The 21,932-nt window shown below is 36.2% G+C and overlaps 1 protein-coding gene and 1 long non-coding RNA gene across 14 annotated transcripts in view; one reads left to right on the forward strand and one right to left on the reverse strand.

The window, feature by feature from the left end:
- Positions 1–21,932, forward strand: part of PKP4 (plakophilin 4) — a 232,433-nt gene that overhangs the window by 115,832 nt on the left and 94,669 nt on the right. For 12 of the 13 annotated variants that reach the window (XM_038584576.1, XM_038584589.1, XM_038584575.1 and 9 more), the window contains one exon: positions 12,228–12,340. In XM_038584576.1, coding sequence (XP_038440504.1) covers positions 12,228–12,340 — 113 coding nt within the window. Of the gene's footprint in view, positions 1–12,227; positions 12,341–21,082; positions 21,190–21,932 lie in introns of all 13 variants that reach the window. The other variant, XM_038584586.1, reaches the window with a different exon arrangement.
- The window catches only part of LOC111094221, a 46,059-nt gene continuing 34,015 nt past the window's right edge, over positions 9,889–21,932 (reverse strand). Inside the window, exon 5 of the long non-coding RNA XR_005384571.1 lies at positions 9,889–10,237. This is a non-coding gene — a long non-coding RNA (uncharacterized LOC111094221). The remainder of the gene's footprint in view (positions 10,238–21,932) is intronic.

Here is a 21,932-nt window from a genome sequence, read left to right on the forward strand (position 1 = left end):
GCAGATAAAGGTTCAGCTTATTCTTTTTAATAACTACAGATTAGTCATTATATGTAGTGTGGAGATTCCGTAGTTTGTTAAAGTATTGCCATGTAGATGGACGTTCAAATTGTTTCTTACAGTGCTGCACTTAATATTTCATATATATGGTTGCTTTTATTTCTGTAGGGTAGATATCCAGGAGTTGAATTGCAAAGTCATGGGGAATATGTATTTTTAATTTTAGTAGATGTTATCTGGTTGTTTTCCAAAAGGGTTGTAGCAAATCACACTAACATGGCTCTTCCCCAGCCCTGGATGTTACCACTTTTTAAAATGTTTGCTTACATGGGGGCACCTCGGTGGTTCAGTGGGTTGGCCTCTGACTCTTGGTTTTGCCTGGGACCATGATCTCATGGGCGGTGGGATCAAGCCCCCTGTAGGGCTCTGCACTCAACATAGAGTCTCCTTGAAGATTCTCTCCCTCTGCCCCTCACCTCACTTGCACTCACATGTGCATGCATTCGATCTCTCAGAAGAAATAAATCTTTTTCTTTAAGTATTTGCTAATATGATGAAAATGACATCTCATTGTTTTTTGATTTTCTCCTTATGAATGAAATGAGCAACTTTGTCTAATATTTTAATTAGCATTTACGTTTCATCTTAGGCCATTTGTTTTGTTTTGGGTTTTGCTTTTTTTGGTTTTTTTTTTTGGTTTTTTTTGTTTGTTTTGTTTTTTTTTTTTTAGATTTTATTTATTCATGAGAGATACACAGAGAGGCAGAGGAAGAAGCAGGATCCATGCAGGGAGCCCAGTGTGAGACTCGATCCTGGGACTCCGAGATTACACCTTGAACCAAAGGCAGACTCTCAACCACTGAGCCACCCAGGCATCCCTGGCTGCTTGTTTGATACCCTTTGCCTATTTTATTGTATATTTTGTAAAATTTGTTTATATGAAATTTTAAATGTCTGTTATGTGTTACAAATATTATTTCTCTCTTTTCTGGTCATGTTGACTTTGCATGATATTCTGGCATATGAAGTTTTATTTTTATGTAGTTAAATATGCCTATTTTATCCCTTATGATTTCAGGGTTGCTTGTCTTATGGAGGGCTCTATCATCCTAAGGTTATAAACATATTTTCCTAGTTCATCTTTACATAATTGGGAGTTTTTCTTATTGATTATAGGACTTGTATATGTGCGTGTGTTGCAGGCACATGTGATTCCAAGATAGTAATCTAGCTTTGTTTTCTCTAATTATACCAGCAGTTCTTTTCTCATTGAATGAAATTCTACCTTTGTCATAATTAGGAAGTTCCCACATATACTAGCATCTGGCTCTTTAATTCTGATTACATTCCAGGGCTTTATTTGATTTGGGAAGAAAGTTTTGAAACAGGAAAACCTATTACAGTTCTAAATACAACTACAGGAACAGAAAAGGAAACAACCTCAATTTTTTCAGTTTCCTATAATGGAAGGAGCAAGAATTTAACATTCCATTCTTGTTCTTCACTTATTAATTATATCACCTTGAGCAAGTCCTTTATTTTGCCTCTCCCAACATAAGGTTGCTCAACTCAATAGTGGCCTATACTTTTATAAGGATTAGAGAAGATATGTAGAGTGCCTGACCCACAGTTGGCATTCTTCAGTGATACATAGCATATAATGTGTTATGATTTAATAAATAAGGAAGTAAGATACTTATATCAAGTTGTACCTTTTCTAAACTTAAACAGATACATTTCTTCACAAGTATATGTTATTATATACAAAGAAAAAATTCTTTTTTTAAGAAAAAGAATTCTAAATATGGTAATTTAATTATTCTTTCAGATAAATATATTAATCTGAACAATAAAAATAACATATTCAAATCTGGCACTTTTTTCCTAAAAACATTTCTTGTTTATTTTTTCCTAATGAGAGCCACAGAGACTTAACACAATTAAAAAGCAACAGCATGTAACTTTTTTTTTAGGTAAGTGGGGGAAATACAGCTATTAAAGGTAACAAAAAGTAAGTGAAAATTGTGTTTATAAATGGAAGGAGCAGGATGTTTGAGGAGGAAGCAGGAGAGGCAGAGAAAGAGAGATGTTGAGATAGGAAGACGAGGAGGCACATTGTAGACCTGGAGACAGCAGCAGGCATGAGTCTGGATGCAGACTCATGTTGGCCTCAGCCTGTGGCCAGACATGCCCTAGCTCTTTCCTAAGGCTTTCATGCTCTTTGCAGGTTAGATGTATCCTATAGTTATCAGTAATACAGTGATTTTCTTAACCTCATTTCTCAAGAATCCCAGGACAAGTTAGGGAGGTTTCAGAAGGAAAGATCATGTTAGCGGAGCCATATGAATAAAATGTAAAACTAAAAAGTTTAGAAAGCAGAAAAAGTTGATCACCTCTTACACCTCTTGAGCCAGGTAACAAGCCTTCACAGGGAACCATTTATTGGTTAGGGCCCAACCATTAAATATACATTTTAGTTCTACTAATTACTCACACACTTTAGCCATAAAATATTTGCAAAACAGAAAGAACAGCTATAAACTAAGCTTAGTAATGAAAAAAAGTATCATCATAAGAAAAGATCTACCTACACTGCTTGTTGTTTCCTTTTCCCATTACATTTCATTAAGTTACTAACCAAATCTTAAATTAATCATTCTTTAAATTAGCCTTATTCCCTAGTGCTATTTATTAGACCTACCAAAGAAAGGAAGATTAAATTTAGCCTCGTTTTTGTTCCTTTTACCGTTTTTATGGTTTTTGCTATGCTTGCTATAACTAGTCCACGTGGAGGAAGTGGAAGATTGGTCATTTATTTTTCTCAGTTTTCCATTTCAGGAAATAATGATTTATTTCCATTATTATCATCTTCTGTGCAATTAACTCTCAAATGAGCAACTCACATTACGTGATATGCATCATTGGTCTTACTAATTTTGAAATATTTATATACTAGAAAACCAGATAAATTGTTAATGTTAAGTCATTATTATCTTTCATAATTTCTTAATGAATTTTAAAGTATTGGCTAACAGAATTTTCAAGGTATTATATTTTAAAGAAAAATTTCCTTGTGCTTTTGACATTTCGATTCTACCAAATAACTACCTGGTTGGAAAAATGACAGCAACAGTTATTGTCACCTGCAGTTGACACTGGCTCCGGGTATCAATTTTCCATGTTGCCTCCCTTTCTCAATATTTTACTACTAGGACTTCTCCAAGTATACATAATTTTAAGCACTAGTGAGAAACTCCTCATTTCCTCAGAGCCAAGGTAGGAAGCTCAAGAGATCAGAGAATTCAGCTGGTGGACAAAGGTGTAAGAATGAGGTGGCAGGGGGGTGGGGTGTAAGCAGTGGCATAAGTCATATTAATGGTAGTAAACCACAGTGCCACTGAAATTATGTACACATCATTTATTTTTAAAAACAAAACCTTGGGGTATCCCTGGGTGGCTCAACAGTTAAGCGCCACCTTCAACCCGGGGCCTGATCTTGGAGTCCCAGGATCGAGTCCCACGTCAGGATCCCTGCAGGAGCTCCCTGCTTCTCCCTCTGCCTGTGTCTCTGCCTCCCTGTGTGTTTCTCATGAATAAATAAATAAAACCTTAAAAAAAAAAAACCTTAATTTGCCCATGTCACCATGAAAAGAGGAAATTCCTGCTAGAACTAATTTGTTAAAAGAGTAGTCAACAAAATTATGGGAAACCGAGGTTCTAGTCCCAGCTCTGCCCCCAAATATCCCTAAACTTTAAATAAAAGTAGAACATATTCTGTACCACTGATGACCTATATTTTTTTTTGATGACCTATATTTTAAGGACATGATCATTATTGTATTCAAAATGCTTTAAGAGCATAAAAAAGGATCAGCCATAATATATCAAGTCTGTTTCTGATACAAATACTCAGGAATTAATTAGTTTAAAGGTTTATACAATAAATTATAACATACAAATAAAATGTACTGTATGAAATCCAACCTGCATGAATTAGCAGGGTTTTCTTGTTTTGCTTTTGCAGAGAGCTAGAAGGATACTGAGATGAATGAAATAGATTCCAATTCTTTAAGAAGAATCAAGCTTAGTATTGAGCACATGTAATGGGCCAAGCACTTGTCCAAGGGCTAGATAAAGGGCTCTAGGCATTTAGGGGAGGGTAACATTTCAGGGTTATGAAACATGAGAAAAAGCTTTGAGCAGTATGTATAGGAAAATCATTAATAGTTCAGTCTAGTTACATGAAGGAGAGTGATAGGAAACAAAAAAAAAGTATTTGGCTGGAGGGGAGAAGGAGGGCACACTACCCTTGGTCTTAAGATACAACTCCGTTGACTTCATAAGTTATGTTATGGGTGGGGCAGGCAGGTCATGGTGCACAATGGTTAACACTATGAAATTAGGAATCAGGTTGATTTGATTTCATATTCTGGTTTTGAATGACCTAAGGCAAGTCAGCCCTCTATGGGATGAGGGCAACCCTGACTACTTTGCTGGCTGAATGGGGGAGTTAACCAAATAGTGCGTTTAAAGCACTTGGCAGAGAGCCTGGAGCCCAGATAGCTCTCAGTAGAAGATTAAGATTATTGATGATTAGAATTGTGCTTTCAACAGATATAGCAGGAAAAAATGTTAAAAGGCAAGGCCTTTGACCACCATGGTTGGAGGAAGACTGAGAGAGGGGTTACTGCTGGAGTCCAAAGTTAATGTGAGCCCAAATTAGTGGGGAATGGCAGGAATCGGAAGAGAATGGACCCAACCTATGTCAGAGAAGCGGAGTAACAGGATTTTGGAAAGCATTTATCATGAGAAGTATAGGGAGTAAGAGAAAGGAAGGAAATGGTGCAAACACTTATGATTTGAGCCTGGGTAAGAGGGGAAGGGTGGCTCCATTAGGACACTGGTCCTTGAAAATCTGCATGCATGAGAATCTCCTGGAGGAATTGTTCAAGTACAGATGGCTAGGCCCCACCCCTTCTGATCCAAAGAAGTTTCCAGGTAGTATGGGTGCTAATGCTGCTGGTTCAGAGCACACACTTTGAGAACCACTGCAGTAGAGGAAAAACACAAGAGGCCAAGTGGAGGACACATCTTTAGGTATAGTCACTTAGCCAAACACTGAATCTGATTAAAGATAGTGAATTTGTGTATCAGCAGTATGTATGGACCAGTGTGATGGTCAGATTGCCAAGTGAGACACTGAAGGGGCAATGGCAATGAGTTACCATTAAGGAGACAGTTGTTTCAAAGCCATTAGTTGTGCTATTGAAAATGCTTGGACTTTTACCTTGAGTTCTCATCTGCATCTGGTTTGAGGCAAAAAGCTTTCCTTGTAGGTTTTAATGTAAACCTATCTTCCTTTATTTTGACTTCTAATAAAGGAGCTTTGGTGACAGCATTCCAAATATGAGACCTAAGCTTTGGGATAAAAATTTAGAGCATCTGGTAAACTTTGCTGTTTTCTCTCTGCTTCATTAAAATTGAAGAATAAGAAAGATATCAAGGCTAGAACCTGGTATAATCCTGTGTGTTTTGGTGGGAAGATAAAACAATAAATATTTTAATGTTGCTCATCCTTATTGGAATGTTAACTAGTATAATGAAAAATTAGACTGGCAATTTTATCTTGTATTTTTCTTTTATCTTAAGCAAGATCTAAATATAAGCAATGGGCTAGTGTCAGGCAACTAGTCTAGCAGAGGTATCCTAATCAGGTGTACCCTTCATATCTTCAGAGTGGGATGAGGTCAACAGTTTCCATTTGAAGGTTAACCCTTTGTGGTGCCCTGCCTTTTGTAAATATTGTCTGGACACAAGTAATTAAAATTTTGTTTTCCAGTGTATAAAATACATTACTTCAGCCATCTCTAATTATAATAAATGAGCTTTATTTTTCAGTATTGCCTAAGTCATGTTCTGCAGGACAGTATTTTTTTTTTCTTGAGATTTTAATAGTTATTCCTTGGAAAAGAAAAAGTGTGCTTAGTTTCAGTAAATCAAAGAATTGCTAGGTTATACAAAGGTAAGCTGATTTCCTATGGATAGACTTCTCAGAATTTTGAATATGCTAGTGTTGCCATGAATACCTAAGATTTAGAAACTTCTGGGCAGCATTTCCCAAACCTTGTTGACCTGGAATCTCTTCCTTTCAGGGCAAATTTTATGAGACACTAATGTTCTCGGAACACAGTTTAGGAAAGGCAGTATTATTTAATTCTTTTTAATTTTGAGTTTCCTTTTAGCAAAGGGAGCTAGCCAGTGCAAAGGAGATGGATATGTTATGCCTAGCATTTCTATAATTATGTACGATTTAGGGACTGCCAAGTAGACCTTATAATGATTTGTCAGTTATTAAACTGTTATAGGAAGTCAGGACGTGGGACGCCTGGGTGGCTCAGTGGTTGAGTGTCTGCCTTCAGCTCAGAGCGTGATCCCAGACGCCCGGGATCAAGTCCCACATTGGACTCCCTGCATGGAGCCTGCTTCTCCTTCTGCCTATACCTCTGCCTCTTTCTCTGTGTTTCTCATGAATAAATGAATAAAATCTTTAAAAAAAAAATTAGAAACTCATGACAGTTAATCTCCTCTACATTACTGACTTGGTAATTTTGAGGCTGAGAAGTTCAAGGACCCTTTAAAAATGTGGCTCCTTTGCTTTTAGTACCAGCCTAGATTAAAGAACAGCATTCAGGATGTTTTTGAGGCTTTCTTATTTGCTCTTAAATAATAATTTTTAAAATAGTTCCCTAGGCTTGGCTCAAGACTCTCGAAGGTATGATTATGACCATAATTTGCTCATATTTTGAACATGAGAAAGAGGGAAAAAAGGCTATAGTATGTCCTGAGAGCGAGAGCAGGACCTATCCAGCACAAACCTATATGTACTTTAAAAATCTAACATATTATTTGGTGATAGTCTCTTAGTGATACAAAACTCTTTCTTTCAGCATACTAAGGCAGAAAAGTAAAAAATTTTTTGGAAGATTTTTAAACAAAATTGATTGAAATAAAAATGCTTTCTTGCTTAGCCACTGATTGCACCACTAATAACCATGTCCATTTTCTTCTTTCAGTATAACCAGTATTCAGGACTTTCCTGCTGAGATTTATGGGCATGGCATGTTACCCCCGTGTTGTACATATTCTGATGTGAAATGATTTTTAGTACGCCGATGAACCTCTTTAAAAATTATTATGTATTTTAATTTATATTAAGAAAATTATAAAAAGCCTTAGAAAAGAAATTATAAAAAGCATTAATAACTGAAATATTGTGTTTTCAAAATAAGTCAATTTAAAGAAAAATAGTTGGCAAAAGATAGTATAGGTCAAAGGGGAAGAAACAGAGATTGATAAGAAGGGAAAAAGGTAGAGATTTCACTTCCAGTGAGCATCAGAAACAGATGGATATGTTAAAGAACCAACTAGAAGTCTCAGAAATGGAAAATATTATCATTAGAAAACAAGTAAAATCAATGAGAAAAACCCTTAATAGGGCACACAGAGAAACAATGAATTGAAGGTAATACTGAGAAATTTCCCCTGAATATAGCTCTGAGAAATTAAGAGAGAATATGAAAAATTTGTTTAAACTCTCGTCCTTTCCCTGAAGGAAATAAATATGCTGAGTAAAATGTTTGCATTTTTTTAAAAGCAGGGCTAAGCTGGAAAGAAAATAAAGAATTCACAGAGATCAAAACTGAAATGAAAGTGGGAAGTGAGTAAGCAGTGAGTAAACCTTTTACCTTGAAGGTACCTGTCCAATCTAGGTGAGCTTGAGCATGCCATTTGATAGCTACATGCTACGTGCTATTTGAGGGCTGTCCAAAGTGGGGATTCTAATGGGAAATCCCTTGCCCAAAGCTAAAACTTGGCCAAACTACATTAGTAGAAGGGTAATAAGAAACCTATCCCACAGAAGACGACAAGCCTGGGTGCTGGAAGTAGGGAAACATCCTTCCCCTGAGAATTTATGATACTTAAGATTTTCAAAAATCCGAATAGCCAACAAACATACAAGAAGATGTTGGCTATCAGGGAAATACAAATTAAAACAAATGCAAGGTAGGTTCCCATATTTATCAGATTACCAAAAAGAGAACTGGGGATTTAAGCCCCCAAATGCAAATTGATGTCCATGAGAAATGTGGAGAAACTGGAACTCTCTCATATACTGCTAGCTGGAATATAAATTGGTACAACTGCTTGGGAAAATAACTGTGGCAGTCATTATCCAGTATCTCACAGAATTTAAAAATTAAGAGTGAGAGAAAATTTCTTTCTTTACAGAAAAGGAGACCAAAAAACAATACTATCATAGGTTGAGTTCTCATTGAGATGGAGTTTGGGGTGCAGAGTATTAATTGCAAATTGACACCTGTGGAGGAGAAGGGAAGGAAAAGCAGGATTGGGTGGAGTTCAAATAAAATACTCTGCAGACTGGCCCAGCCCCCAGCCGGGGGGAAGGGTTGGGAAGCAGGGGAGCAAATCTGGGCTCTGCCTTTGTACACCCACCTCCATCAGTGTCTGGCTGCAACCTGCCCAGCGGGCTTGTCCTTGAACCAGGCAGTTTTCTGCAGCTGAGTCACCCCTGAAGTGACTGATAGCAGAGGCAGCAAGTCCTGCCTCAGGCTCCCTGTCCAGCTCGGTCCACCATACAAAGCATGAAAATTAAGCTTTGTTTTCTTCTATTCCCTTGGCTCGCTGTCAGAGAATATTTATCAATGTATTTACTGAGAGATGAGGTAAACATAAAGAAAAGCTTTCAAACACATGCGAACAGACTTCATTTTATAGCATATTAGTAGCCTTGACTTCCTTTCTAAGTTTGTTTATGGTCTTGTGTGCCAGAATTTAAGAGGAAGTTGTCATATGCTAAATCATTGGCAAATGCTTTTAATATTATTTTCCTCGTTGACTCAAAGGAGAACAAATACTGGGTCCCCTTATAATTCAGATGCCCAGTTTTGGATACTGATTTCAGGATTAGCCTTCACAATGTAAGTTCAGATGATAAAATATGAAGTTTAAAGTTATAGGTGGTATCTGTGTGGTCATCTTAATGAGTGTTATTTTAGAAATGATGAGGTGTGTTTTTATATGACTGTGTAATAAATACTGTCTTCATCAGGCAGTCTAAGAAGCTGGAAGAGACAGAATTGTCAAATATTTATATCCTGCTCCCCCATCTTGGTGCTAGTCCCATACGGCTGTTCAATTTATATTCTATAGGTGTAATATTAATAATTTTGCAACAAAGCACACATACGTTCTACTTGTAAATATTCACAGGTATTAGGTAACCTTTACAAATTTCGTGCTTTATATCTTCCTGATGTTCTGGTTTCAGGACTTTAGTGACATCCTGCTTATGAAAAGTGTGAACAAATAATGGGCAGAATGATTCTGATAAAAGTAGCTGGTGATGTCCAATATTCTAAGTCCATGGCCAGTAGTGATATAATGTGAACTTTACTCAGTAAAATGAGTATGAATGAGTATGAAATGTATGAATGTTGAAGTAATCACCCAACTTTTTTTTTTTGGTTTTATTTATTTATTTATTTATTTGAGAGAGAGAGAGAGAAAGCAGAGGCAGCGGGAGAGGAGGGGCAGAAGGAAAAGCAGGCTCTCCACTGAGCAGTGAGCCTTATACAGAGCTCCATGCCAGGACCAGGCTCTGTCCCAGGATCCTGGGATCATGACCTGAGTTGAAGGCAGATGCTTCACCGACTGAGCCACCCAGGCACCCTAGAATCACTCAACTTTTAAATGAAAAATGTCGTTACATCATGGGTACATAGGTTCTCCTATCAACTCAGCTACTGTAAATGGTTTCTGTAGTTGCTTCAGTCAAGATTTCTAGTTGCAAGAAACAGAGACTGACATGACTAATTAGCAGAAAAAAAAGCATTTATTAAGCAAGTATTTGTGAATTCCCACATTTTGTTGCAAGAGCTGGAGAACAAACCTTGAGATTTAAATTCCAGAAACAGTGCCACAAAATTGGTTAGAAAAAGAAACCACCTATACTGCTACCAAGCATCAACTTAGCAGTTTGTGTGGAGGCCATATCTGTATTAGGAACTTGATCTTGACGTCTGTTGGAGGGATTGCAGCAAGAAGGTGAAAGAGAGAAAATAAGCTTCCTGTTTTCTGATGTCAGAGTCTTAGCTTCAGCATCTCAGTCGCAGTCTGACATCTTCTTGGCAGAGCCAAAGTCACCATATCCCTGCTTCTGAGGAAAGGAATTATGGGACAATAAGTTCCAGTTTCTGCCTTCAAGGGGGAAATTTCCCGATTACTTCCTTGAAAGGATGCTTAAAAGGTCATAGGCAGCCAGAACATAATAAAAATCCACTGAAATGGAATTTTTTGTATGAATGAAAATTTTTTTTATGTTCTAATTTGAAATATACTTTAATCCTACCCTGGTAACTTTTGGCCATCCCAAAATGAAGAAAACACAGCAGCCCTCCATCCCTAGTAGCCACTGAACTCAGAACACAAAGGTAATGTGATGGCTCTGAGAATATATTTGAATTCACAGATGGTCCCTTTCTGGCCCAGCATGATACAAGCAACCAGTCTTCCGGGATTGAGTGTATAACAAACAATTGAGTAAAATTATTGAAAGAATGGAAGTGTGTCACAAGAAATATGATGCTGTTTAAGGGCAAAGAAAGACCAAATGTGAGATAAGCATAATACTATTTGCTCTTAAAATCAATTATCTTAGCCTAATACTGAATGTTGCACAGTTAATATCTATCAAGTCTTTCGTTGGTAAACATTTTTTTTCTCCCGTTGGTAAGCATTTATCAAGAACAGAGGTCTAGGAAATGTTAAGCAGGGGCAGGCAGCGTCCCACTTTGATCATATTGTACAGCATTACTGAGCCAACTATTATTCATTCAGGCCATGCCCTATATACGCACACCACCTGGGCTCATTAGAAAAGTATTCTCAGTATCAGAAAGCATTAAGGAGTTCAGGGACTGTATCTTAAAAATTATTCTAAGAATAGTTTGTAGAATTTACAGAGCCAGTATTGTCAAGTAATAAATAGCATGTTTGCCTGACTCCACAGGGAGCTAATACACTTCAATTAAATTGATTTCAATTTTGGCAAACAAATAGCACATATTGTCATAAATAATATTTAAGATAGTTTTATTTCTGACTAGTTTCTAGGTTTAGGGTTCATATGCGTGGTATTTTTGACTTAGCAGTCATTTTCCAATTAAACTACTTAGAGTTCATCATTTACTTTGAGTAGATTTGTAAGGAGATGATATGGTACAGGGGAGCTTGAGGTATTATTGAGGTGTTACTTGTGGCTTAAAGCCTTTGCAGTATACTTCATTTGATCTATAGATGTTTTATAGCATAGCATACTTCCTATGCTAAAATTAAAATTAAAATCTTGTTGAGATAATAATGAGATAAGTACAAATAAAGTTAAAATCTTGTTGAGATAACAATGAGATAAGTACAAATAAAGTTAAAGCATCTTCTATGATAGAATTTCCTTGCCTTCATAATGCAGCATAGAATGAATAAGATAATTTCTTTAGACCTCACAGCTTTTAAATACAATTTTAAATTCTATATTATGGCTCAGACTTCATTTTTTTCTCCCCTTCACAATGACACATGAACAATGAACATGTTATTTCCTAACAATAGAAAATTTTTTTGTTTATATTGCAGATAAATATAGCAAGACTTTTTCTGTAGGGTAGGAATGATTTTTTTTTCTTAATGATTAAAAGGCTCTGTGTGAAATATGATAAAGTGATCTCATCATGGGAATTTACATTTTTTCAGTATAGTCGGAAGAACATAAAAATTAGCTCTTGAGGCTGAAGAGCTTACGTTGGTTGGTGGGCACCTGATGTAGACACATCAAGGATTCTGCAGACCTTATATTTAATACAGCACTGTAGCAGAAGTACTATTTGCAAACCTCAGAAGAACAAACAAAGCAAATATCTATTTTTCCCATATCAAGCAAAGGCTAATATGCTAGTGCCTTTAAGTTTGAAAAAGGTACGTATGAATCAGTAGGTTATGTAGGTCAATAATTCCACCGAAAACTTTTTAATTTCACAAAGCCACACCATATATAGTGCTGTGTAATGGGTATGTTCCTGTTTCCTATGACATACATTCATGTATATATCTGTCTTGGCACCTTATATGCCTTTTATTTCCTTGAATCACAGGAGCTTCAGTTTCAGCGACTCACCCGAGAACTGGAAGTGGAAAGGCAGATCGTTGCCAGTCAGCTAGAAAGATGTAGGCTTGGAGCAGAATCACCGAGTATCGCCAGCACCAGGTACAGAGCTGATGGCTCTATCTTTTTACATGCTTTCATGTTACATGCCTTATTAAGTTTTCCTGGGTGCAGCAAATGATTCTGTTGGTGTTGTCAACTGTTAACTTGCCTTTCTGAATTTGACACCAAAAATGTCAATTTATTCAAATTTGAGAAACCTCTTGCAATATTGATTATCATTCATCCTGTGCTTGAAGTATTTTTTATGGCATTGGGAAGTTTCTGTATGCTACCTTTAGAAATTTTATTTCTCATATGTAGACATAGTAAATGATATTTTTCACATCATTTACTACTATGTTTTGATGTTTTTCAAATCATTAATTACTAATAACATTTAAGCAGCTTTTAAAAATGTCTTCAGTTGACCTTGAGTTTTTCTAGAACTCTGTAAAAATGCTATACAAAGTAATTACTATATGAAATAATTCAGTATATTCACATACTAAATTCAAAACCAATATATTACTGAAAAAAACTATATTTAATCAGAATTATTGTTTTGTGTTAAAATAGCCTCTTAAGTTATTTAAAAACATTATTATTATAAAAAATTACTGCCATGTTACCAAATGGTGAAATCACTGCTGATCCTATTTGTGGATTTCTTTCTTGTTAATTACATATTCTAGTAAAGCCAACCATAAAATATCTTCTATTGCTTGCATTTTTAAGTTTGGTTTCTTTACTACTGTGTAAGTATGTGCCAACAGTAACTTGTCTCTTAAGTCATTTCTAACATTAGTATTGTTCTGCTTGTCAGTATTGCCTATTACTCTTAGCCAAGAAAGTCTTCTTAGTGAATAGAGTGCTGTCTGTAGTTCCTCCTTCCTGGCTAATTATTGCTATGGATTTAAAAATATTAGGCTAATAAGTTGTGTTCTTGTGAATGTTTTCATCTCTGACCCTTAAGAGTTGTGCATATTGATGTGTTATTAAGACATAAAGTATTCAAATAAGATTAATAAAACTTCTAAAACACAAATATCAAGCTATGTGATCATTTTTTAGTTATCCAAGCAGGTTTTTTTTTTTTTAATAGGAAGGGAAATTGTAAGCAAAGAGTAAAAATGTACATCAAATATTTCTAACTCTGGCTTTGTACTTAATGAAATAATTTATCAAGGAAGTTAAAATTGTTAAAATCAATTTTAATTCTATTCAGTATTTTTATTCAATATATTTTTTAAAAAACTATCTCTATCTTTAGCACCAAAAAGAAAACTCAATACTATGATATTGTATAGTTCCAAAGACATAGACCAACAGATTTAAAAATATATAATTTTACACTAACAGAAAATTTAATTCAACACTTAACGAATTCAGTTAGGACTTTTATTCTGGCAATTTGGCTAATTAAACTAACATAGAAATTCTCTTGATAAACCCCTAGAAATACTTGATATATTGATAAAATAAGTCTAATAGAGAGGAAAATCTCCAGGTACTAGAAATAGGAAAGAAACTCAAAGGCAGAGCCAGAAGCATTTGAGCTAACTCTGGAGGAGACCTAGGGACGATCAACTCCTCCCCCCTTGAAAGCACTAGTCTTAGATTTAATACCCATGCACATGTGAACTTAAGATTACTATATTAAGCTCTGACCCTCAGTTGGCTGCACCCATGGGTAAACTCCAAACCACATGTGGGTTTGGAGCTCCAATGTAATTCTTCATGTTGTTCAGGATCCCCATCTGGGAAACTGGCATCACTAAGGATGAGCTCACAATCAGATATTATAAAACTTGAGTAAAAAAAAACTCAACAATGAGTGAGAATCAATTGGCAGAAGAAGACAATTTAAAACTTCAAGAACATGCTATTCTTGGAGAAAGTCTGATTAGGTGTGTACAGGATAACAGACACAAGGATGTTCATTATAATATTATTTGCAAAAGTAAAATATGAGAAAGAAAGTATCCATCAGGATGAAAATGGGAAATAAACTGGGTAAGTGGACTCAAGAACAGTTAAAATGAAGTAATTAGATTACATGTATGAACATGAACATCTTTGCAAAACAGACCTTTTTAAAAGATTTTCTTTACTTATCTGAGAGTGAGAGAGCATGAGCAGAGAGAGGGGCAACGGGAGTGGCTTCCCACTAAGCAGGGAGCCCAACACAGGGCTCGATCCCAGGACCCTGAGATCATGACCTGTGCTGAAGGCAGGTGCTTAACTGACTGAGCCACCCAGGAGCCCTGCAAAACAGACTTCTGAGTGAAAACCACAAATTGCAAAAGAATAAATATAGGAGGATATAATTATGAATACTTTAAAAATATATGTAGCAGCCCTGCATAATTTTTAAACAGTGTTTGATAGTGTTCACAGATATATGCATGTGTAGTAAAAGTATAAAAAATATTTTGGAATGACACCAATTTAAGATAGTGGTACCTCTAGGAAGAAAGGGAAGAGGAAGCTATCAGTAATTAGGCTTTAGCCAAGTCTGTAACATGTTATTTAAAATTGGCATCTAAAGCAAATATGACACAATAGTAACATTTGTTAAATGAGGGGGGTGGTTGATATGTGCGTGGCTATTAGATTATTTTCTGCACCTTAATTTTTAAAATCTTAAATAATTTTAATTGAATTAGCTAATTCCATAGGTTTAAAAAAGTAAAAATACATGTTATATAACATTTACTCTGAGTGATTTTGGTGTTTTGTCACTGGATCTCAGGGCCTAGTGTGATGTGTGACATGTCACTGGGCTTGGTCAGTGACTTTTGTCTAAATGGATGGTTCTGCAGCAAGGGAAGCCGGGTTGACCAGAGAACAGGGGAAAGCATGCACAGAGGTAGATGGGATTCCTCACTGTGGTTGTATTGAAGCACACCAAGAGGTTCAGGTACCTAGGATGTGTCCTAAAAGGACCTAATGACTTGTGAAGTTGGAAGGGTACAGCTGGCATCTGGTTGTGGAGAACTGGGGACAAATGTGATGATAAGTAACCTTCATGAGGTCTTAAAAGAGACCCATTGAAAGTTATTTTTGGAAGTGGTTGTCTGGTAGTGTAGTCCATGGGTCAGAATGAGAGCAGCAGGCCAGGGATCTATTATGGAATATTAGGGTTATGAGAAAAGCTGGTTTTGTCATTCAGTGAACAGTGTTAAGAATCTTAAAAGTTCCATTTTGCTTGCCCTACTCACATCTCACATTGGATTCTCATGTATTCTCAATGCCCCCAACATAATGTTAACACTTCCTCACAGCCTTTCCCTAGTTTCTCTGGGAAGGTCATTTCTCTTCATCTGAACTCAAAACTGTTCATGCATTTGTCAGCTCTCCCAGGAGATGGTAAGGCCCACCTCATCCCCACAGCCCTGGCACAGTGCCTGGTGCTCAGCAGGCAGGCACCCAGACAAATACTCATCGAATGAATAATGAACTTCAATGAAGTCTCGTGTGTTTTAAGCTCATCAAATAAGAATGCTTCACCATGAGGTTTTCTATTTGGCATCTTTGGATATCTGTCTGCCCTTTCTCCGTATCTGTTCTCTTTCAGTGTGCTTCTCAGTGGACCTCAAGAAGACTATTGACACAGTTACTTTGTTCTGTGACCACCAGGTTTTACACACTAGCAAGAAGCCCATTAGATAACAGTGTTAGTGAAGAGGGAGCATAGGTTTTTGTCACTTGAGAGATCCTTCTTGTGTCTTCTAGTCCCCACCAATTGTCAGTCTTAGAACAAGAATCTAAAGATAAGGAAAAACAGAAATTAACTCTCATTCCCAAGCCCTCTTTCCTGTCAGCCATTTCTGATTTGCTCAAAGGAAATTAAAAGCAGGACTACTGCTTATGACAGAATTCTTGAAGCTCCATGAATGAAACTTCCTTTGGATTCAGGTCATTCTTACATGAATTGAGTTTAGTTAGCAAAACGGGGATTTGATAACTAGTTATCTCTCATATTGTTTTATTTAGACCCTGTGTCCGAGTTGGTAAGGTGATCTGTAAGGTTTTCTTAGGTTTCCTCATCCAATGATGACATTATAAAAACCCAAAAGGAGATGAAAAGTACAATTTTTTTTACTTTTTCTGTTGTTCAAAGCATTTGCTTTTATTGGCCTTACCCCGTGAATAAGAAGGAGGCTGTGGCATGAGGTCCTATTTAATAAATGATTCTTATATTGTGCTGAATAATATACCATAGAGCCCTCTCCCAAAGGAGTGCCTCTAAAACTGAGCAGTTTGTTTCCCTCACACTGGTAGTACCATAGGTGAATTTTTATTCATTTTATTATTTTTTTTAAGATTTTATTTATTCATGAGACAGAGATTGAGAGAGAGAGAGAGAGAGAGAGAGAGAGAGAGAGAGGGAGGGAGGCAGAGACACAGGCAGAGGGAGAAGCAGGCTCCATGTGGGGCGCCCGACGTGGGACTCGATCCCAGGTCTCCAGGATCAGGCCCTGGGCTGAAGGCGGCGCTAAACTGCTGAGCCACCCAGGCTGCCCCATAGGTGAATTTTTAACCCATGCCATGAGATGTTGTTCTTCATTTCTAGGTGGAGAAACTAAGCCTCTGCTTTTTATTTAGAAAGTGTCCTCAAATGTGAACAGTTGCCATTGGCAATTTGTTTGCCATATGCCTTGTTGAGAACTTAAAAGCAAAAATCATTAAAAATCATTTTAAAATCTTAATGATTAAAGTAATTGCTTAGTTTTTCTATTAATGCCTCTTTGGAACTCTGGTTCTAAACAAGGTTAATAAAAACCCCATTTCTGATTTGATTTCTCATTTGCTTTATTTACTACAAAAAAGCACTAATAACCCAAGCAATATCAACATATAATGATCCTTAATCTACAGTTGATGGTGCTAATATCCTAAGATGAAATGTCAAGCCAAAAATAATCATTATAACTTTGAAAAACCTGAAGGTGAGTTATGAGATTAGTTAATAGAGAAGTTTATCTATGTATTTAATGTTTCCCCTCATCGAAGGTAGGCTATGGAAATACTTAATAAGGAACTTATAACTTTTCTCTATTAATACTAAATATACTTCTTTTATGTACTTAATATTCACTTCATTTAAAGTAGGCTGTGGGATCAGTTAATAGAGAACAGAAGATACTACTTTTCTTCATTTGTTTGGAGTATACTTATAGTTATCTATGTATTTAATATTTTGCTTCATTCCAAAATTATTTGAAATATTTCTTAAAATACAAAAATCAAAAACAGAGTGAGGAAATTAGAGCAAATGGAAGATAATGATTAGAACCATAAGATGAGACCAAGGTTAAAATAGTATAAAAATGTATGTTGCTAACATTCCATGACATTTGCTAAAAGTAAGGGAGCCATTTTGGCTCTGAGTATATAGATTTAGCGTATATACATGGGTGGGCTAATTTCAGGTCCTTCAAGCAGGCAGTGTGCCGTGATGACTGTTTCTGTCTGCCATGCTTTTTATTATGGTCATGGGTAACAACGGGTGCTGAGACGTGAGGTGTCCTGTATTACAGGTCACTGTGCAACTACCTGGTGTGCATGTCTTAACCAAGGGACCTGGCCCTCATGCGATGCTAAGGTGTGTACAGCTCATCTCAGGAGAATCTCAGCACAGTTAACTCAGAGGGACATTTGCCCTTTAAATCTCTTGCCTCCCATGGGCTAAGCAACATCCTTCAAATCCAAATCTGACGAGCATGGACTTTATTCTTTTTCTCATTGCAACATCATCAGTGGGGTTTCTTTCTGACATTAGTCTAGGTTAGATTTCAAGCGATAGGGTGACAGTAGACAGTCCCTGTAGCCCACTGTGAGGGGCCCAGCTCCTCACCCTGAGATTTCCCCTGCCCACCTCCACTCCCAAGGGCAAAGGAATGGGCAGGGGTGGCCACAGCTGAATTCTTCCTCTGTTTTGGGGTCTGGGTTTTGTTTTGTTTTTTACTGACTGTGGAGTTAAATAATGCTCATTTTAGACAATTTGTAAAATTCAAATAAGTATAAAGAGAAAAACCCATAATTCTACCATTCAGAGATAACCATTTTGTTTTCAAGTCACACTTACTGAAGTGTAGTTTACTTACAGTAAAATTCACCCTTTGTCACATACAGTTTTCTGATTTTTGAGATTTTTGGCATGTGGTTGTATAACCACCACCACATAGAACATTTCCACTAACCCCACAAAAGAGGCAATCACTTTTATGTTTCGTTCTCTTCAATTTATTTTTTTAAGTTTGAGGTAATTCCCCCTGGCTAACCTTTTGTCTTGTTCCTAAAGTCCCACTTTGACATGCCAGACCTAACTTTTAATGGCTCCCACTTGCCTGAGGAATTCCCAACGGGACAAAAAGTTTGAGGCTGAACCAGTGACCTAGGGATGCTAATTCAGCAGTGGTTGGAGATCATTACAGCCTCCCAGTGGCAAACAGCACAGTGTGGGTGGAAGACTTGGCCAGAGGAAATACTACAGGGCAGATCAGCCTTCAAGTGTACAAGGTGTGGCCTGCGTTTCACGTAAGCAGAGAAATTACAAGTAGTGCAACTTGGTGGGTAAAAAAACTTGGAAGGAGAAGAAAATGTAATTTGAATTGAAAAGTCAGTAAATGAAAATATGATCATCTTCAACTTAATGAAACTATTTCTGAGATTCTATTATACAGAATTTCAAAATTATCCCTGGTTGCAGATTTGGAATCTTGCCATTCATTGCCCAGAAACAAAGTTTCTAGACAAGTTGTAGATGGTGAAAGAAAAAGCTTACTTCTTCAGGGCACATAAATTGGTTCTACAAATTTTATCTTGTAAATCATAGTTTCTCCACTTATTAAGAGGAAACACTAAGTTTTCATGTACGTTGAAATAAAAAAAAAAGATTCTTAAAAAATGGAACTTTTAGTATTTGTAGGAAACATTAATTAATGGCAACTTTTGGAATCAAAATACAATTTTAAGTTTTCATTTTAATTTGTGTACATTGTCTGCATTTGGAAACAGTTGGTCCCTTCACATTGCCTGTCCTTTAACTGACTACTACTGATGCTGGAAGTTAGTCTAGACTGAGAAGAATTCTGTCCATATCAGCTGAATAAGGGGGAAAATGGGTGACAATATTGAAATTAAATAACTTTACACTCTTCCCAAGATTATCGCTCCCTTTCAGTTAGTTTGAAGCCCTGCTAAAATAGAATTCTTTATGGTTTCAAAAAGGTCATACAATCTTGACAAATAGTCTTCTTATCGCCACTTAAGAAAAGAACTGTGTTATTTTTTAATGAAAAGATTTTATTCCCCACTGCCATTCACATATTTTTTTTACACTTTATAGGGTCATCTGCTAGTGCCCATCAGGCTTCCATTGATACTATTAAAAATTCTAAAAATATTTTAGGCTGACAGTAGCAGAAAAGGCTTTTTCATGGTTCAGGTCTTTTCTTCAGTGAATATTTTTAAGTCATTGTGAAATAAACCTCCTCAAATGATACATTTTTAAAAAATGAAGTCTTTGGAAAGATGGAATGTTTATGCCTTGACAGTTTATTACTTATTTAATGTACCACTTAGGAAGATGCTTGATAAAGTTCTGTCCATTTGACCTCCAGAGCTCTCACCAGACAAAACCCAAATTTTAAAATAATAGTTTTATTGAGATATATTTCACATACCATAAAATGCATACTTTTAAAGTGTACAGTTCAGTATTTTTAGTGTATTCACAGCATTGTTCAGCTCTTACTCTGTTCCATGTCAGACCATTTTTGTCACCCTAAAAAAGAAGCCCTCTACCCATTAGCACTCCTTTACCATTCTCCCCTCTCCACAGCCCGTGGAAACTGTTTGTCTCCTTTCTGTCTCTGTGGATTGATCCTTTGGACATTTTCTACATACGGTATCAGACAATCTATGGCCTTTTGTAACTTGGCTTCTTTCACTGAGCATGTTTTTAGGGTTTACCCATGTTACAAGCATGTATCTGTTCTTCATTCCTTTTTATTTCCAAATAATTATTCCATTGTATGGATAAACCAACTTTTATTTATTCATAATAAACAAACATCTTATAGACATTAGGGCTATTTCTACTTTTTAACTATTGTAAACAATGCTATGTCTCAGGTATCAAGAGGATAAGATCCCAGGAGGTTTGCTTTAGGTGTTCTTAGTCTGGGGGTCATGGAGAGACACAGGGAGTGATAGAAGTTTTCCTTAGCCTCTTCACCCATCCTCCTACTCCCCCCAAGAACTTGCCTTCTTTCCTTTTTCCTCTGCTTTCTGTTATGGTAAATCTCTGTATCCTGCTGAGCTACTCAGAGCTACTGGTCTGCGTTCAGTTACTTTCAGTACCTAGTAGCTAAAGCTATTTGGGAGTCCTGTAATACTCGTCGGAATATAGTTCACCAATTTCCATTCCTAAGTATTGCCCTTTGGTCACTAGTGTCTCTCTTAATGGTCAAACAAATAAAAGTTCTCAGATATCATTTCTAATGGAGATCAAATGAGGAATAAATTATTTGATATTTGAATGTAATTATCAGAAACTCTCTTGAGGATCTGTGCAATGAATATTTATTAAATGGATGCTCTTACGAGCAAATTTAGTAACACTGAATTTTTATGATGCAACTCCTATTGTAAACACAGTACCACATCTGAAAGATATATAAATGAGTCTATGTCTGACCTGCAGCTCTACAGAAGTCATTTATCTTGAGCAGTTTACTTAAGCACAGTTCTTCCAGAAGGCATTTTAATTACTGCTTCTCATTGCCATTCCAGTCACAAGCCAATTTCATCTGGGACATACAAATCCAAGTGGCAAGTGTTTCTGCTGATTTGAATTAAACTTGTCTAACTAGGTCTTCTGCAGGGCATGTGAGCCCAAGGTAATTCAACCAATATTACATTAAACTAACCTATTTTAACCTAAGAATGTTACCATTGAGAATGTGGATTTAAGACAAATAGTTGTCATAAGTAATAGTCTTTATGGATATAGAACATTATACAATAAAATGTGTTAATCATAGCAAATATTTCAAAATGAATTGCCTATTTCTTAGACTGAACATTTAAAAATGTTAATTGCATGATATCGTTAGAAGGAACCACAAAAAGAGATCAAGTTTATAGTTTGCATCAGTTTCATATTATCTTAAGACTATTTCAATGTATTTGGTTAAATATGGAGGCAGCCCAACTATAATAATTTTCCTAATTAATGAAGAGGAAAATGCTTTTTAAAATTCAGAGGCCTCTGCTTCTAAAATATATGTATCATGCCATTATTTAATTGTCTTTTAAAGCACCATTTTAATTAAAATAACAGTATTTCATTTTCTGTAATTTTTCATAGTTCACATTCTATAATTACTATTTTCAAGATATGTAACAGCAATAAATTATTCAGTCAATACAGAAATTACATTACCAGCCCCCACTCTTAGTCATTAGGTTTTTTTAACTATGTGTATATATTGATGAATTACAAAGTAATTTAAATAGACCATATCATATATTTCAAGATGCTTCCTGAAAAAAAAATTACCTTTACTGTTTCATAAGAATTAATAATTCCTTTAATCACGTATCTTCTATTTACTGTCATTTTGGGTTTTATCTGCATTTT

Source organism: Canis lupus, chromosome 36 (genome assembly GCF_011100685.1).
Source record: "Canis lupus familiaris isolate Mischka breed German Shepherd chromosome 36, alternate assembly UU_Cfam_GSD_1.0, whole genome shotgun sequence".
Classification (NCBI taxonomy): Eukaryota; Metazoa; Chordata; class Mammalia; order Carnivora; family Canidae; genus Canis; species Canis lupus.